Genomic DNA, 19,500 nt, shown 5'->3' with positions numbered 1-19,500 from the left:
GGTGGTTGGGAGTGGTGGGGACTGTGTCAAATGGGAGACTGGCAACCCTGTCTACAGAGTCAGCAAGTAGGAGCTCCAGCACACCAGTTCCAGCTGAAACGCAGGTCCAACATTACTAGATTGTTCACATTTGTAAGAAAAGCAAGATATCTGGGTTTTAATGTGAAATTTCCCAATTTCCAATTGTTAATGCTTAAATCAAAATTATTACAAATTGTGGACGCTAAACCAACATACATCTACAGGCCAGTCAGGTTTACTGCTGGTTTATGACAAATGACTTTGTCCTCCATGCTGCATATTGGAGGTGATGATATTCCTTAGATGTCCCAGAGAGGGGAGGGGAAAGGGAGAGCTTTGCCTAGAACCACGGCTCCAAGCCCCAGCACTGAGTCTGGGCCCACAGAGAAGCCACTGCTCCACCTCCTGAGACACTCACTATTCCATGACGAGGGTGAAGCTGTTCTTGCTTTCAAAGGCATCATAGAGCTGGATCAGGTTCACGTGGCTGAGCTGGTTCATGATGTAGACCTCATTCTTCACATCCTCCTTGTGGAGTCGGATGGGAGAGGAGTTTCCAAGAAATGGGTCAGGAAGATGAGCCAGCTGTACCTCCCAAGACACATGCCCTTCCAAGGTGCATGCCCACCCTGTTTCCTCATTTCCTACTCTCACATCAGGTTTCCGACTCAGCACCCAAACCAGGTTCTTACAACAGACCCACCGTTCCACATATAGGAAACCTGAGGTCCAAGAAGGAAGCCTGGAAATCCAGAGGGACCCTGCTGTCCAAGGTATGAGGTGATGTGCTGGGCAGAGTGTGGGACTCATGGAAAAGAGGCAGGGAAGGTGGCAGGGTTCCTGATCAGCATGCAGGGGGCTGGGGAAGTGTAGGGCCAAGGGTCCAATAAGGAAGTATAGGAGCCCTGAACTTGGCCCAAGGCACCAGCTGGTCCAGGGCAGATGCCTCACCCGGTCCTTGGCACTCTTCACTTTGATGATCTTAGCTGCCAGTGAGAGGCCTGTGGACTTCTCTGTGCACCTGTGGACCTGGCCAAACCGGCCCCTGCAGGAACATGACACAGCAGACTGAGACCCCAACAGGCTCACTCCATACATGGTGGGCCATCCTGTACCCTGGACTTTCTGGTCCTGCCCTCTGTCCATAAACACCATGGGATTATCCTGCACCCCAGAGGTACTATAGTCATCACCCCAACACCACATTGGTTATCCTGAAACTTAGAGAAGACCTTCTTCATCCTCTCATAAAGTATCTATCTATACCCTGGGGACTACCTCCCTCATTCCACACCACTCAGATTGCCCTACCACCACTAGTATATGGTTCCCATGCCCATACTGTGTGGGCCTCCTGCACCCTATACTTCATCTCACACCATGTGGGCTCTTCTGCACTCTAGAGGTATTCTCTTCACCTACTCTCTGTGGACTGTCCATTTCCTAGTACACTGTGTGGTATATATACCACTCCTGGCTTTGGCTCCTGGTCAACCCCTTCCTGAGAAGCATCCAACAGCATGCCATATAAGGTCTCCAAGTGTCTCTGCCCCCAAGCCTCTTGCTCCCACTCTCTCATCAAGGTGGAAGCCCACCTACCCTCCCAAGACGTCATGCTGGCACACTGTGTAAACTGCTGAGGTCGCGGTCTCCTTGACACTCACCACGCGGTGTTCAAAAGGGGCTGGTGGGGCTGGACTGTCATCTGTTTGGGAGACAACACCTTGTGAGCCTCCTAAGTGGTTGGTTTAAGTGAGAAGCCCTTCACTCTTCTCAAGGAACACCTCATTGGAGTCACCCACTCAGCAGAGGAGCAAGCTGAGTCTCAGAGATGTGAGGTACTAGCCCAAGGTCACACAGCAAGTCAGTGACAGATGGGATTCAAACCCAGGTCTCCCATCACCTACAACAGTGCTCTTTGAAAGATGGAGAAGTTATACCCAGTCTGTTCATTGAAGTTAAAAGGGGATCCACGGTGGATCAGTATAGTCAGCAGGAAACAGAAGGTGCACTTGAATGGGGTAATTGAGAGAATTTAATGACAGGACTATGTTTGAAGGTCCAGGCAGGGCTGTGGACATCAGTGACGCTAGTGTGACAGGGAGGCAGCTGGAGACAAACACCCACCCTTCTTCTTCTTGCACCCTCTGATCTCCTGATAGGGCAAGTAGCCTGTGATGCAGCCTGTAGCAGGTGTGCTCAGAGGGGTTTGGTGGTATCTGGGGAATGGAGGGGGAAACAGGACACCAGCAGGTGGAAAGATAAAAATGTCTGAGTGTTTTTGAAAAATCTTGTCCTTCAGAGGTAATAGGAATCTAGAAGTGTTGCATGAAATAAAGCACAGGAATGAAGCAAAACAGCAAACACAATGACTGAAGCTGGTTTGTGCATTAAGGACTGTGGTGGGAAGTCAGCGGCCTGGGTTGAAATTTTGTCTGGATTTGTCATAGTTCACTCAGAGTGTTCCACCCCCAGCTCTCATACCTCTGAAACCATACACCCGGTGCAGTGCAAACACAGCTTAGTTTGTCTTAGTAAAAATACTCTTTGCTCCCCAGAACAGAAGTTTGAATTTGCCTTGAGAGAATATTGCTTATTCTTTTTTTGCATCTGCAAAGCAAACCGTGGGCCCTGGGCCACAAAGGTAATATATATGGGCTATTGTTGCTACAGCTGCTATTTTTTTGGGACCCTAGAAAAGCTGGGATTCTGAGTGTGTGTCACAGGGATTCCAAATCTAGAATTTGGTCTGCAGTTTCTTTGCTGCACACTAAGTGTTCAGAGTGGCTGCAGAGCCATGAGGTTTGTACACATGGTTCCAGAGCCAGTCAGGGTTAGATCCTGGCTCTGTCAACACTGACTCTGGCCCTGAGCATGTTCCTTGACCTCTCTTGTATTTCCATTTATCCCCACTCAACAGGCCTGTGGGAGTAAATGCCTGCACAAATGCACGTGTCTTGGCACACAGAGAGCCCTGAGTTCATGTTGGCTTTATCACCATTCCAAGCCTCAGAAAAGATTCTGGAGACTCCGTTTGCTTTCAGCTGTGTTTCAAGAATTAAAGGAAGCCCTGGGGCACCTGGGTGGCGCAGTCGGTTAAGCGTCCGACTTCAGCCAGGTCACGATCTCGCGGTCCGTGAGTTCGAGCCCTGCGTCGCGCTCTGGGCTGATGGCTCAGAGCCTGGAGCCTGTTTCCGATTCTGTGTCTCCCTCTCTCTCTGCCCCTCCCCCATTCATGCTCTGTCTCTCTCTGTCCCAAAAATAAATAAACGTTGAAAAAAAAATTTTTTTAAACTTTAAAAAAAAAAAAAAAGAATTAAAGGAAGCCCTTGTCCACATTTGGACCAAGTCGTACAGGTGGAGAGGAAGCAACTAGAGATGTCACTATGACAGGGCAACTGCGGAGTCCAGAAGTGGCAAGGGGCCCCAGATGACCTGCAGCCCTTCCTCAGGGACTTCCAGAAATTCCAGGGCAGGAAACCAGCAAAGGGTGGCCTTTCTGCTGGCCTTCATGAGATGAGGGTTTACACCAAGGAGGGTAGGACCCTAATGCTGAAACAGTTGAGGGCATTTCAGTCACATGAACACAAGGATGTTTCCCACCACTACTGGGATCCTCACTACACCTTTCCATACCCCAGGATGAGAACTTACTCATTGGGCATGGTGGCAGATAATGGGTCCATTAGTTAATAGAAGTTCTTTTTAACAGGAGCCTTCTCTGGCTCAATCCAGAATGACACCAATGGTGAAGAGCTCAGGTGGGCTGGTGGCTTGGAGAAATCCACCCCGTTGAGCCACAGGGCTCCCCTACTGCTACAGTCACTCCAAATCCAGCCTGCTGTATCTCCAGCCCTTGCTCTTTAGCTCCAGCAGTTACTGGCAGGCTGTTCTAAGTCTTGGGCTCCCCCAGACCCACATTCTCTTGCCCTGAAAGCAGAAAGGTCCCCTGGGTGTAGGTCCCCCAAACCCACTTACCAGGCACACAGCAATGGACTCACCCAGAACCACGCTGCCAGCCTCGGCTCCCAGGGGGGTCTTCCTTCCTGCTTCAGCTCTGCCCATGCCTCTGGATGTGCAGTCCTTTCCAGGCTCAGGGTGTCCTGTCCCTGGGTCTTTGTCCTGCTGCCAGCCCAGGGATCCAGCATGGTCTCCCATGTTCCTCCTGGCCCCTCTTGGTCCCACGGTGGACTCAGCCCCAGGCCCCTGCTTCTCCTCTGCCTTTGTTCCCTCATCGCTGCTCTGCTTCCGCAGTGGGGAAATCTTTCCAGCTCCTTTTGGGATCTGTTTTTCTGACTTGGTCACAGGGGTCTGGGGAGTGGGCCCAGGTGGGTCCTGCTCACCTGGATAGGCAGCCGCTGGAGCCTCCTCAGGGGGTATGTGTCTGAGGCTGCCCCCTCGTGTCACAAGCAGCTCCCCAGGGGTGTCTGTTTCCTGCACATGGATGGAGATCCTGGAGCAGAGATAAAATAAGGCCTTAAAACCAAGGACTTTTGAGTCACCACAGACCTGGGGTCAAATGCCTGCTGCTGCCACTCAATGATTACGGCCTGTTGGTCTCAGTTTTCTCATCCATAAAAAGGGTCCTTCAGGTTGTTATAATAGTAAGGTAGACTGTGTTTGAAACAAGCAGACCCCAACCCCAGCCTCTCCGGATACCCTGATTACCTCTGCACAGACAGGACACCTGGGAGAGGCTGGATTCAGTGAGATGGTACCATTTGCTCACAGAATTCCAGGGGATGAGTGTCTGAGGAAGACTGATGTAACCTGTGTTGGACAGTGAGCACCAGCTGCCTCTGAAGTCCTTGGAAACCTGCTTCTGCCCCAGGGGGACTGTGGCCTGGAGGCAGAAGACCTGGGCTCTTCCCACCCTCTCTAGGCCTCAGTTTCCCTTTCAGTTAAATGAAGAAAGGGTGAAGCAAGTCAAATATCACACTGGAAGCCCCAGGTCAGACATATTTTATTAAAATCAGGTAAATGCTCATAGAGACTGGACTTCTTATTTCTCTTGAACAAACGGTTCTGGCTGAGCTGGGCAGGTCCGCAGAGCTGAGATGCAGCTCCACTTCCTCACAGACCCTGCTGCACCCCGGCAATGCCACAGAGCCCACTGCATCCATTCTCATTGCCCAGACCTTGTGACATTTGGATTTGGGGGCCCAGATGGAGGTCAGGAAGGCCCTCTGAACCCTGACAATATTCAGAAGGAAGGACCCTGACCCTGGGAGCTATGACCCCCAGGGGTTCGGACCCTCCCTCTCAGAGTTGCCCCTGCTCTGATTGTTCTTCACAACTCACTGCCAGGGTGTATGTGTGTTGGGGTGGGGGTGAGGCAGTGAGGGTCTGGCATGGACTAAGTCTCAGGAGGGAGCCAGGCAGCCTCCTTTCTGGTCTTAGCTCTGGACCATGTTGCTGGACAACTTTGGACAAGGCCAGTGCCAGTTCCTTCTTCTGTCAAACAGAGACATTGATACCTTGCAGAAGTGCTGAGTTTCCACAAAGTGGGGAAAGGTCCCAAAGTGAGACCCAAATGGTCCAGCTGCTGTGGACAACAGGAAGGTGGTTCCTCAAAAATTTAGAAAAAAAACCTACCAAATGACCCAGCAATCCCACTTCTTAAGTTCCAAACCCATGCTCATAGCAGCATTATTCACAACAGCCAAAGGTGGAAGCCACCCAGGTGTCCATCAATGGGTGAATGGATAAACAAAATGTGTAATATCCATACAGTGGAAAATTATTCAGCCTTAAAGAGGAAGGAAATCCTGTTGCATTCTACTACCTGGATAAACCTCAAGGACATTATGCTAAGTGAAATAAGCCAGGCACAAAAGCTCTGCTTCCACTTATATAATTCCACTTATATGAGGTACCTACAGTAGTCAAGTTCAGAGACAGAAAGTACAATGGTGGTTGCCAGGATCTAGGGTGGGGTTAGTAAGAATTGTTTGACGGTTGTAGAGTTTCAGATTTTCAAGATGAAAATGTTCTGGAGATATGTGTCACAACAACCCAAATATACTTAATACCACTGAACTGCACATTTAAAAATGGTTAACTTAGTAAATGTTATGTTACATGTTTTTTTACCATAATGAAAAAACAAAGTGAGGCTTTTCCATAGCAGTCGAAAGCCCAGCCCCTCCCTGAGCTGCAGCAGGTCCTCTGAAAGCAGTGCCTATTCCTAAATGCACTGATTCTGTGCAAGCCTGTCCACAGCCAGACTTAGGCAAAAAGTCCCTGCACCGTGGCCCTCGGGAGTGAATATGGGTTGGTGATGTCAAGGTAGGGTGGGAAGGTGGCATCCAAGCCTGGCTCAGGCCTCATCTCAACTGAAGGACACAGGAAACTGCAGGAAGCCAGTTGCTGGAACAGTATCCAGGTGGTCAGGTGGCCAGCTGATAAGGCCACGAGTCACTGTTGTCCTACTTGGTCTTCATACCCAGCAGGGCATGGGATGCCCCAAATGCACTGACATGCATTCCCATGTCACTGAGTATCCAACGTTTTTCCTCCTCCTGCAAAGCACACCCAGGGCAGAGGGCAGGCATGACTAATCAATTACAGCACCATGTCCCTCCAACTGCAGCTAGGGCCTCAGGATCCTCTAGACAGGCAGCCACTGCCAATCAACCTACCTTCCCCCTAATGCAGAATCTTTTTGAGGACCCTAACAAGTTCATGGCAAGTTCATCCCTATCCCTAGATTCCATATTTATAGCCCTGGCCAGGATCCAGGGATGCCTGCCAGGATTCCCTCCTTTTGGCCGGTTAAGGCTCTCATTTCCTTCCAGAACAAAGGCAGACAAACCATCTGGGCTTCCCTGCCAGTCACCACAGTACACAGACAGCAGCGCCCCTCCCTATGCCAGGCCCAGGGAAGGGATGGGGCTCTGTTACAGGTCAAGATGACCCAGGACAGGTGCAGGAGGGCACCAGGCCCCCTTGAGAAAAGACAGGTAAGCACAAGTACCCTTAAGCGGGCCAACCTGGGGGCCAAGATGTACTGTTCCCCAGGGCTGGGGAACACAGGGCTGGGGAGAGCTTGGTTCTGGGTCTTCCTGCACTGTGTCTGCTGAGGGCTGGGGCTGGTCCTGAGGCTACCTCCTGAGGACACAACACCACCTTCAGGACCCCAAGCATAATTCTGAAAGCTACCTAGATTGATTCAGCCTATACCAACCTCTTTCTGAAAGCCCATCCTTTCCTCTCTACCTTAGTATTTGGGTCTTAATTAAATGCTGACCTGAGGAAAGAGGCTGGTGCAGTAGTTAGGAGATTTCTGGAGTCCATAAACCTAGATTCAGATTTCAACTTTGTGAATCCCTAGCCATGTGGCCCTGGCTACTCTCAGCCTATTTCCTTATCAATAAAATGGGAAGGCAACCACGCTCATCTCCTGGGAATGTTGTGAGACTACAGAGATATGATGCCTGTGAAAAGCTTGGTCAATTCCAGCACCTAGGAGAGTTCAGTGAGCCCCAGCCTGTAGCTATTATAATTGCTCTAAGAGCTGGTGGTTCTCAGCCCTGCTCCACATTGGAATCACCCAAAGAGCTTGTAAGAAAGAGAAAGAGAGAAAGGGAGAAAGAGAGGGAGGGAGGGAGGGAGGGAGGAAGGAAGTGGGGGGAGGGAGGAGGGGAGGGAGGGAGGGGAAAAAGAGGGAAGGAGGGAGGGAGGGAGGGAGGGAGGGAAGGAAGAAAGGAAGGAAGGAAGGAAGGAAGGAAGGAAGGAAGGAAGGAAGGAAGGAAGGAAGGAAGGAAGGAAGACCAAGAAAGCAAGAAAATACCTGAGCCTTACTCCAGACTGAATAAATCAGACTCTCTGGGCACTGGTATTTTAAGAATTCCTTTCAGGGAGCACCTGAGTGGCTCAGTCGGTTAAGCATCCGACTTTGGCTCAGGTCATGATCTCACGGTTCGTTGAGTTTAAGCACTGTGTCAGGCTCTGGGCTGACAGCTCGGAGCCTGGGGCCCACTTCGGATTCTGTGTCTCCCTCTGTCTGCCCCTCCACTGCTTGCACTCTATCTCTCGCATTGTCTCAAAAATAAACATTAAAAAAAAATTCTTTCAGGTAATTGTAATGGGCACCAGGTGAGAAACAGTGCTCTAAATTCCCAAAAGCATTGCCTGCACCTTCTCCTGTCTTCCCCTCATGAAGCTAGCCAGCACTGTGCCGACAGTGACACTCAGCCTCAGCAGCTAGTCTCTTGGCCATGCTCCAGCTGAGGGGCTGCTGTTAACTCCCTCCCTTGCCCACCATGGAGGAACACCCCTTACCTCGGAGGTGTTTCTACACCACTGTAAGCTGCCTTGGCCTGGACTGGCAGCCCTGGAGTCAGCCTCATGCCTGCCTCTGTGGGCCGAGAGTCAGGCCTGCTGAATGATGATCCTCGTGCTGTACTGGGTAAAGTCTCCTGGCTGGTTGGGGCCTCCTTGACCCTGTTGGGTGCTGCAGACAATTCCAGGTCAGTCCCAGGGTTCTCAATGAATGCTCTAGGAACTTTGGCTTCCACCTCTGTGGGCAGCGGCAGGTGGCCAGGGGGCACTTCTGCCTGCCCTAGTGAAGCCTCTTCCTGGGTAAGAAGATCAGATCCTATCCCTGAAGCATTGATGGGAGTCAGCGTCTCCACTGTCCCCTCTGGCAAGTTTTCCTTCTGGCTCTCTACAGGAAAATAGGCAGCATAAAAATGCATTCCTATATGGAGAACTCTGTGCTAAAGATATTGTAACGAATGTGCAAAGGCCGTTCTGTGCAGCATCTTTATAATAGGCAGACTAGAAATAACCCAAGTGACCACCAGTAGGAGGCTGGTTGACTAAACCATGGCCCATCACACAGGAGTACTGCACAGCCATGAAAATAGAAAGATGCAAGTATCTCCTTATGTGGCTATGAAGCGATCTCAGGATATACAGTGAAAAAAAAGTCAGGTGGAGAAAAGTATGTGCTTCTCTTTATCTAGGAAAGGAGGATATGTGAGTGTGTGTTCACAACCACTTAGAACATGGTAAAAATGTTCATGCTTAAACTTTCATGCCTAAAGAGGCAGAAAGAAGGATAAGACAAAAACTTTTTTAAATGCTTTCATATGCAAGGGAGGGAACACAATGCAGAGAACAAGGACAGAAGCTAGACTTCTCTTAATATACCTTGTTCTGTCTATTTGACTTTAGAACTATGTCAATATTACACAAAATTGTAAAAGAAAATGAAACTTTAATAAAAGTAATCCATAAAGATTTAAAGGAAAGTGAAATAGACCTGAGGTTGGTGGCATAGCTTACACAAGAAGAAGCTATTCCAAGTGACTTTAAAACAGTAACACAGGGCACCTGGGTGGCTCAGTCAGATAAATGTCTGACTCTTGAGTCTTGATTTTGGCTCAGGGCAGAATCACATAGTCATAAGATCGAGCCCCATTTTGGGTTCTGCAATGACAGTGCAGAAATATAAATAAACATTAAAAAATGTTTTTAAATAAATAAATAAATAAATAAATAAAATAGGAATACATAGTGGGATATACATACAGGACAAAAGAAAAAAGAAAAAAAAAGCAGCAGCTTCAACAGTTTTTCAGTGATCACATTGTCACCATTGGTATTTTTATTTTGAAACTATTATGTGTGTGATGTGAAATAAAGCAAATAGGGTCCCACTCACCCTCCGGAGACCCCCTGATCTCGGCCTGCACGGCTCTGGTGCTCAGCACATGCTTTGGTTTTGCTCCTTTCTCTTCCACTCGATCTTTGTTCTAAAAGAAACACCATAAAAACCACCACGATCATCATCACCATCATCGTTCAGGCCACAGAAGGTGGAACACCTACCATATGCTAAAGGTAGAAGTACTTAGGTTATTTCACGTGGTCTCACAGTAATACTAGAGTGTAGATATCACTATTGTCATCATAGGGACAAAGACACTTACCCAAGGTCATCAAGTTCTTTGTAATATGTCTCATGTTGTCAGTAAGGAGCAGACCTGACAGGGCTTCTAAACAGACTGGACCCCAAACCACGTAGACCAGTAATGGAAAATAAATTTAATCATAAAGTGTTAATAATTCAGATCAGTCAGTTATGGCTATTGCTTGGATTCTAAAGTCAAATTAACCCATGCTTGTTTAAGGGGTGGGGATGGGTAGAGGGGAAAGAAGGGTAGGGAGAATGCCACAATCAATGAATAGTGTCTGCCAGGAAACTGGGTTGATGCATCCTATGGTCACCCCTTTACAGTACAGTAGTGTGGCAGGAAGCACAGCCTCTCAGACTCTTGACCCAGACCTGTTGGGTTTAAACCCCATCTTCACCACTCAGCAGAGATCCTTAACTGCTCTGTGTCTCACTTTCCTCATCTGTGAAATGGGGAGAATAATATTATCTGACTCATAGAGTTAGTGAGAGGATTGGGGAGTTAATTTGTGAAAGGTCCTGACAAGTGTGTCCAGCACATGGTAAGTGCTCAGTAGCTCTGGTGATTTTATCCTGCCTGAGACAGGGAGCTGTCTTCGATGAGCCAATTGATTGATCCATGGATGGATTGTGTAAGGACACTCAAAGTCTGACCTAGAGAAGCCCTCAGCAGCTCTCCCTTTAACTCTAAGTGGTCTGCATGAGGCCAGTGATCTTACTCCTGAAATAGTAGGAGTACTCAGTGTTTTTAAGTGCAAATATTTCTAGATGACCTAACCCCTTGCTGGGTGCCCCTGGTGTTTGTAGAGGTTTTGAGCCTTTGACTGGTTGCAGCCCCTAAAACTCCTCCTGGCCCTTATCACAGCAGCAGTTCTGGTCACAGCACAGCCCTGAGCCTGGGCTGAGACCCTGGGCCCCACTCACTGCTGAAGGCCCTTTCCCTTGACTTGGCCACAGACACCCCAACTGGGAGCCAAAAAGAGCTTGAGACACATTTTGTTTGGCATGCACAGCATTTTAATTTTTTTAATTTGTTATCAACACTTTAAATCTAGGAGACTTTTATATTAAAATTCTAAGTTCCATTTTGGGGCTTAGAATTGCTCTGTGTTTTGATTATGGTGGTGTTGATTTGGATGTACACACTTGTTGAACTATGTTGAACTATGTACATAGTTTGTGTGTATGTGCCATTTATTGTATGTAAATTATATATTAATAAAACTGATTATAAACAAGTCTAGGTTCCCAAATTCTCCTAAAAAAAAAAAAAAAAAAAACTGAAGATCTGGCAACTTTAGGGCCACATGGCAAAAATCAGCTGGAGCAGTTCCCTCTAACTGGGGCACCACAGTCCTCACCTCTCCAGAAAGTCTCCCTGGCACTAAGGATGAGGGTTGGTTCCACTGTTTTTCCTACACTGTACCTGCTTTATTCAATCCTACTACGTGCTCATCCCTTTGGGATCCCAGCACACCAAGCTTTGTCTTCTTGAAGGTAACAACACATGGGAACACCCAGCCCCACCCCTGGCGTGTGCTAGGCACCTAATAAATAAATGTCAGCTGCTGTTATTATGATTAGCACCAGCACATCAATGTGACCAGGGCCCCCTACTCAGCAGAGACCTCTACGTTGGCCTCCTGCAGACTCTGTCCTTCCACCCCCGTAGCTGGGGGAACAGGAAGCATTATCACGGGATGCCTCCTGTTTCACCCCGGCGGAGAGGCACTCAAACAAACTCTCCTTTGGCAGACCTTGATGGGCTCAGAGTGTCCTCTGCCTCTTTCCACTCTTGGTGTAGGCCGTACACACGCACCTAAACATGCAAACACACACACACACACACACACAGCTGAGTCGTGTCTTCAGGACTCAACCTTTTGGTTCCAGTTCATCCAGAGGAAGGAGAAGAGACCCTAAACACCATTCTAGAGGACTGGTGTCTTCTGAACAGTTTGCCTATGATTTGGGCCCACCCCTGGCTGAGCCTGGCCCTGTCCTTCATGAAAGAGCACCTGACTTCTAGAAATACTCTAATTCATTTTTACAACCAAACTGAAGTACCACTGGGCACTTCAGAAAACCCAAGGAGGAACTTTGTGACGTCCTGGCACAATTTTCTTTTTTCTTTCTTTCTTTTTTTGGACATTTAAAAATGTTTTAATTCCAATATAGTTAACATACAGTTAACTACAGTGTTACATTAGTCTCAGGTGTACAATACAGTGATTCAACACTTCCATACAATCCCCAGTGCTCATGGCAAAGTGCGCTCCTTAATCCCCATCACCTATTTCTCCTGTCCCCCCTGCCACCTTCCCCTCTGGTAACCATCAGTTTGTTCTCTGTAATTAAGAGTCCACTTCTTGGTTTGTCTCTCTCTCTCTCTCTCTCTCTCTCTCTTTTTCTTCCTTTGCTCATTTGTTTCTTAAATTCCATAGTCCCGGCACAATTTTCAAATTTAGGAGCCAATGCTAGGATTTAATTCAATCCCATAAATCATTACTATGCCCCTACCCTCTTAAGGAAACATGAACAGGATCTCCAGAAAGTCTCTTTTCAACACCAACAATATGTTAAATAGCTAGGCGTCTGTCTCAGTTCATTACCCATTCTCTGACACCTCCTACGAGACCCGCTCTGGCCACAGTACACAGAGGGAAGTAGAGGCCTCTTGTCATGGATCAAATAGGAACTGACAGTCTGATTGGGGTGCTAGACCCAAACCTATAGATGGTTACTGATAGCTGTATTAAACACAAAGACCAGAAAAGAGATCAATCACATGCCAGTTGACCAGAACAGACAAGAAGAAATGTTGCAAGAACTCAGAAAAGAAAATGTTCTATGATTTCCCCATTCAGAAATGCCTGCAACACATATAATATACAGCTAATTTCACTAATATATGAAGAGCTCTTACAAATCAATAAGTACAAAAAAATGAAATAGAAAAGTGGGAAAAGAACATGAGCAGTTCACAGAAAAATATAGCAAATACAAATTAAAACTACAATGATATATGCTATTCTATCTATTTCTGGCTACATTTGAAATTTTCCATAATGAAAAGTTTTAATTTTTTTATGAATTAAAGAAAAAGAATTAGCTTTGAGAGGCATATAACCAGTTGTCTTATTTAAATATTGATTCAAATAAACAAACTGTAAGGGGAAAAAAAGCATAAGACAATTAGGAAAATTTGAACACTGACTTTGGTAATATTAAATTACTATGTGCTTTTTCGTCATGATAATGGTATCATGATTACGAGTATTTTGTTTGTTTTTTAAAAATATTTATTTATTTTGAGACAGAGCACACATGAGCAGGGGAGAGAGAGAGAGGGAGAAAGAGAATCCCAAACAGGCTCTGCACTGACAAATTGATACAGGGCTCAATCCCACAATTGTGAGATCATGACCTGAACTGAAACCAAGAGTCAGACGCTCAAATGATTGAGCCACCCAAGCGCCCCTTGTGATTACATTTTTTAAAAGAGCCCTTATCTTCTAGATATAACTGCTAGTTTTTTTGGATGAAATGATCCAATGTCTCAGATTTGCTTCAAAATAATCTAGAGAGAGGGAAGTAGGTGAGGATATATGCAACAACATCGGCCTCCCCTTGTGGGTTCACAGGGTGCATGATACTAATCTCTACTATAAGTGCATGATACTAATCTCTACTATAAGTGCTCTACTATAAGTTTGCATTTCGCAAAATTTTTCAGAATGTTAAAAAACACACACACAATAAGATCTCAGTTTTCAATCCCCACACAGGCAAAGAATAAACAAATTGGATGGTATGCTTTGTCAGCCAAAGGGGAGGCCACAACCATTCCCATATGCTATTGACAGGAGACCAAATTGGAAAAACTCCTTTGAAGGCCAGTTTTGCTTTATATACACAAATGGCATTGCTACATCTAGGAGTGTATCGTAGACATAAGCTCACACTTCTATGGATATTTGCTGCATCGTTATGTATAATAGCTAAAAATAAGAAATAATATAAAAAAACAATGATGCAGGGCTAGATAACAAATTAAGACACACCCTCCCAACTGGAGAACTTTGCAACTTGCAGAAAGAGGAAGATTTCTATGTATAAATATGAAACAGAGCACGTGGGTGGCTCAGTCGGTTAAGCATCTGACTTGATTTTGGTTCAGGTCATGATCTCACGGTTTGTGGGTCCAAGCCCCATGTCAGATTCTGTGCTGACAGTGCAGAACCTCTTGGGATTCTCTCTCCCTCTCTCTCTGCCCCTTCCCTGCTCTCTCTCTTTCTATCTCAAAATAAGTAAATAAATTTTGAAAAAAAATTTAAATATGAAACGATGCCTAAAATATATTAAGTTAAAAAAAAATCAAGGCCAGAATAATGTGAATGATTTGAGTTAAAATAGAACAAAGAGGTGTGTTATAAACAGACTCCGTCTGTGAGGTTTTGCAGGAAATTGGCACCTATCACTGCTCGAGGAGGAGTCTTGGGGACTGGGGATGGGGGAATGGAGTAGAAGGGACACGATGATGTTTTTTACCACATGAATATTTTCATCATGTGCATTTATTAGAGTCATTTTCTTCTTTAAAGCTGAGGTTGGTTATCAGTGAAAAAGGGGGAGGTCACCTCTCCCCTGCAGGCCAGACTCACAGGACAGCTGCAGGAAGCAAGGAGCTACTGGAGAGGGGCATCCTCTGGAAGAAGGTGAGGGGCAGGGAGAGGAAGGGGCCAGCAGGGTGAGCTCTGGCCTGGCTGCAGATGAGGAAGGAAGGCAAACCCTGCAGCCTTTCCCCTGAAAGCCTCACTGCTGACACAGAGTCCAGCACAGCCTCCTGTGGACCTCAGCTTATCTCTTGCCAGAGGCTGGTGGATAACAGCAGGGATCTGAGATGGTGGCTCCAGGCCGTCTGAGTGTTGCTAAGTGGCTGACTCTTAGCTGTTCCCAAACAGAATGTTGCTTCTATACACCTCACACATACACAAACACCCCCACCCCAGCCAAACTTCCATTAGCCAGCAGGTTTGATTATGCAATCTTTGGGAACAGTCCTCCCAGAAATGCCATACTCCACCCCCAGGCTCCGGCTTCTTCATAGCCTGTGTCCCCTAGGGGTCATTGTCAACACTCATCTTCGAACAAGCAGCTGCACACTCTGCCCACTCTGGGACACAGCACAAGGTTGGGGACAGGAAGGTGAGGATTCTAAAAGGGGGTTCTAATAGGTAAGCTGGATCCCACCTGTTTCCTACTCCAGGTGTGAAGGACAAAAGGGAGCAAAAAGAAGTTACTAGAATGTCCAATAAGCTTCACTGTCCTCCTCTCCCTAATGGCCCATTTCCCTCCACTAGGTGTTCTGACACTGGCCAAGGCCCCACAGACCTCACCGAGGCACTGCCTCTTCCTTTCCCTGGGAAGAGCAGCCAGTCAGTGACCTGTGTGAAAATCCACCTATGAGCTCTCAGGTTCACCCTCTTCTTTCTCCATCCACAGGTCATGCAGGTGGCACAGGAAGAGAACAACAGCTCCTGCTGCTCCTAAGACTAGCTGCCTGGCCAGTGTCCCCACCAGAGTCACTGGGGTCTCCCTTTCAGCCAGAAGGGTTACTGGGATAGGGAAGCAAGAACCAACCTCTGAAGAGCCATCAGCCAGGCTTCCTTTCCTCCAAGGGACACTCCCTTGCATGATGAAATCCATCACCTTCGAGTTCTGGAACACAGCCCCCACCAAAGCTATGGCCTTGTCCACGGCCACGACCATCCTGAATAGGGCTTCAAGCCTGGCACCATGCTGGGCAGCATCCTGCCGCACATTCCTCACCAGCTCCAGGACCTCTGGCCACCCAGCCTGTGCGTCAGCTGGAGGAGTATGGTCAGCCCCACCTGGGCCCAGGATGTGAGAGGCCTCCAGGCGGTGTAGGCCCTGCTCCAGGTGGCCCATGCCTTGGTACACACACTGCAATTTCTCCGTGACATCTTCCTGGAAATGCAAGAGTTTGTCAACCTTCTCGTTTAGCACATTAAGCTTTTTGTCCATGGTTGTTAAGCAGGCCTTGCCTGACACCAGCAGCCCCCAGGTCTCCACACCCTCCTTGGAGGCTTCAGACATCCTGAAGCAAGCTTGACAAGGACGAGGAATCAGAAAATCCACAGACTCCTAGTTTTCACTTGGGCAGTGATATCTGGAAGTTTCATTGTTCTTGGTAGCTAACAGCCTCGCCCCACAGCGCCTGGGTTGTTTAGGGAGCCCAGAGGACCAGACTCTCTCTGAGCCTTGCTTATCTCCCACTCTGCTGTGGCTATGAGTGATAGGCTGGGTTTGGCAAGGCCCTTCTCCTTGGGGCCCCTTTGACATCATGGCAGCATTTAACATTCCTCTCTGAGAGGGTGCTGATAGGCAAATATTTTAAGAATCTATCCAAGGCAGGCAGGAGTTTGGATAGTTGACTAAAGGTTAGAAGAAAGGGGGTCCTTTAGGTAATGAACCAGAAAGCTGGACTTTACAAGGGGTCCAGGGATCCCAGGGTAGACCTTTAGAGGCCCAAAGCACTGAGGAGCAGATGGTATCAAACTTGCTACAGACACATTGAATTCATGATGGAAAGCAAAACCAAAAATAAATGTGAAGTCATTCTGATTTTTGCCATGATAAAAATTTTGATGCTTCCACAAATTAAAACCAATTTTTGGTGCTCCTACTTTGAAGATGCCCCAAATATGTGTTTAAGCTGCCTTTGGGGTGAATTGGCAGATCCTTCCCCACAATGGGCCCTCAGTCACTAGCCACTTGTACCTAAAAATAGAAGTAAGGGAAAATGGCCTAGGCTACTTGCCAAGTGCCATTCTTCAGGTCAAGTTCCTCACAGAGCCCTTTGGAAAACACCCACCAGTGGTGCCCCCCCCCCCCCCACCCCTGCTCCTCCAGCATTGACCATGTAGGCATCAGGCACCCAATCTCTATACCCTAGAACAAACATAGTAGCAGCCTAGAGAGCAAGTGGGCCTGTGTTTCCTGTAGTTTCCAAACATTTTAGCCTCAAAACCCTTGGTTTGAATACAGAAGCATCAATAAATAAAGCAAAGGAGATGCTCAGGCTGACACTGAGGTGGGGTGTTAGGAGCCACCAGAGAGTCCCTAAGCTGCCAGGGAACGATTGACTGACACCATTTTATTCCAGGCCCTCTTAGGGAGAAAGCAAAGGGTGAGAGAATTTGTCCAAGGTTGCCCCAACACGGGGTATCCTGAGGCTAGCTAAGCTGTAGCCAATGCTGGCCCCAGGGAGGGCCTTTGTAGTGTCCTGCTACACTTCCTCCTCTGGAATAAAAGCAATCATGAGGATAAACTTTGACCTGGAAACCTGACATCTAAAAGCACCTTTAGATCATTTTGCTATTTTAAGCTACGGGTGAGCTTGCTACACAAGTACAGCTTGACCACAAACCCCCTCACTACCGGACCCTCCATCGGGATAGCTGCCCTAAGCAGCCAGTATAGAAATTCAGACCCATTTCTGGAGAGCACAGGCCTGGGTGTCATTGGTAGAAATATCAGGAACATGCTCATAAAAATGCTAGTCTGTTATAGCACTGTGATTTAAAGCAAACATACAAACTCTTCTTGGAAAAAGAAGTTTGGGGAATGTTGTGCCCCAGCTCCTCTTGGGGATTCAAGATGTGCCTCAGCAGGATCTCATCTGCTACAGAAAGAAACCAGCACCTGACCAGGGAATCACCCCTTCCTCTACACTTACCACCTCATACTTCTCTGTGGAGCTAGGGGTCCCTGGATCACACTTAGGGAAGCGGCTACCCAGAGAAATCTCTGCATCTAACACCAGCCCAACACCTGTCCGACAGCAGGTATGGATAATCTCTGTGGGATGCAGTCCCCACCAGTCTAAAGAGACAAACCCAGCTTCTAGGAGGGGTTGACCGAGCCGAATTTACAAAAGCTGGAGGAGCATACTTTTCAGGCATTCCTCATCCAAAGACAATCTTGTAAGTAAGTACTACGAAGCATTGTGATTTATAAGGCTAGAAGGTTTATTAACTCCAGGAGGGAGTTTCCACCAATGTGCACCACAGGCCACTGCTGCGGGGATCTTTGGAGCAGCCTACATCCTTGGCTTAATAAAACCTGGAAACATTGCTAAGCGAAATTAGTCAGAGAAAGACAAATATCATATGACTTCACTCATATGAGGAATTTAAGATACAAAACAGATGAACATAAGGGGAGGGAAGCAAAAATAACATAAAAACTGGGAGGAGGACAAAACATAAGAGACTCTTAAATATAAAGAACAAACAGAGGGTTGCTGGAAGGGTTGCAGGAGGGGGGATGGGCTAAAAGGGTAAGGGGCATTAAGGAATCTACTCTTGAAATCATTGCCGCACTATATGCTAACTAATTTGGATATAAATTTGAAAATTAAAAATTAAAAAAAAAAAAAAACCTGGAAACCTATCTTGAAAGTCCATTTGAACCCAAAGGAAAACAAAATGTCCCAGACAGATGTCTATATCAAAAGCTAACTATTTAAATTACAAAAGGATTTACCCCTAGGTCTCCCTTAAGCAGCAAGTAATTGCAAGGCAGCTGGTTCACTAGAAATGTGGCTGCTGCATCCTCTACTGTTTCAGAACCAGCTCATTGTTCCCTGGGGTCAGAACAGTCCTTGGACTTGCCTTAATCCTCAGGTGCACCAACATGCCTGGCAGGTTGTGGGTATTCAACACAAACGTATGGAAGAAATGAATTAAGGGGGCTCCAGCTGTGCAGGAGGCTGGGCTGAGCATCAGGAGACTTATGGAAGGAGCAGCAGCTGGGGTTTTCCACGACAAACAAGTGCAGGGTAAGATGCCTTGACAATTCCCAGCAGTAAGCTCTGGGGCCTCATGGGAAAAAACTTGGAATATGCCGACAGGTGAATTCCTTGAGGGTTCTTTGATGAAAAAGAGCAGCCAGGAGGACTAGTTTGAATACCTGTCATTTCTCTGCCTTGAGGAGAAATGAGATCTGTGAGGGCTGACGCACAGCTTCTCTCCAACTCTCCCTGATGTACAGGGCACAGCAAGAGCCTTGGGCAATTCTTTATGGGTAATGGCACCCGCCCAGGGGAGAAGGGGACCATTCCATCCCTCAAGTCAAATCAACACAGACCAGAGAAGAGACAGCCATGCTGATTGGGTACAGAGTAGTAAATCCAGTGACACTTCATCTTTCCTGGGTAAGGACAGGACAGCTGATCCACTCCCAGAAAAACATAGACTGACCTCTGTTTGTCATAGGCTGGGGTCAACGTGCACTGAACCCAAGACTCTTCCCTGGCCTTTCTGGTGACAGCCAGCTTTCCCTGTACAACCCCTGTGGACCCTGAGACCCCAAGTAGAATAAGAAGGGAGGAGAAATGCAAGGCTAAGGAGTCCATTCCAAAGTAGTGGCTCTCCTCCTTCCCCACTTCTGCATAGAACAGGCATGGCCAGGAGAGCCCCCACCCTCCATGGAGATCAGAGGTCTGTTTCTGGAGAAACTCAATAGTCCAT

General features: G+C 47.4%; 1 protein-coding gene across 2 annotated transcripts in view; it reads right to left on the bottom strand.

Annotated features, from left to right (window-relative positions):
- The window catches only part of MYLK3 (myosin light chain kinase 3), a 44,732-nt gene that overhangs the window by 17,885 nt on the left and 7,347 nt on the right, over window positions 1–19,500 (bottom strand). Inside the window, exons 1-7 of one of the 2 annotated variants that reach the window (XM_025920701.2) lie at window positions 15,587–16,258; window positions 9,692–9,782; window positions 8,305–8,689; window positions 4,023–4,474; window positions 1,621–1,726; window positions 973–1,066; window positions 440–549 (exon numbers count right to left, since the gene is read on the bottom strand). In XM_025920701.2, coding sequence (XP_025776486.1) covers window positions 440–549; window positions 973–1,066; window positions 1,621–1,726; window positions 4,023–4,474; window positions 8,305–8,689; window positions 9,692–9,782; window positions 15,587–16,063 — 1,715 coding nt within the window. In that variant the 5' untranslated portion in view covers window positions 16,064–16,258. Of the gene's footprint in view, window positions 1–439; window positions 550–972; window positions 1,067–1,620; window positions 1,727–4,022; window positions 4,475–8,304; window positions 8,690–9,691; window positions 9,783–15,586; window positions 16,259–19,500 lie in introns of those variants that run through there. The other variant, XM_086689527.1, reaches the window with a different exon arrangement.

The sequence above is a fragment of the Puma concolor genome, chromosome E2 (assembly GCF_028749965.1).
Source record: "Puma concolor isolate L17-30 chromosome E2, mPumCon1.1.hap2, whole genome shotgun sequence".
NCBI lineage: Eukaryota > Metazoa > Chordata > Mammalia > Carnivora > Felidae > Puma > Puma concolor.
This window is presented reverse-complemented; position numbering and strand designations above follow the sequence as displayed.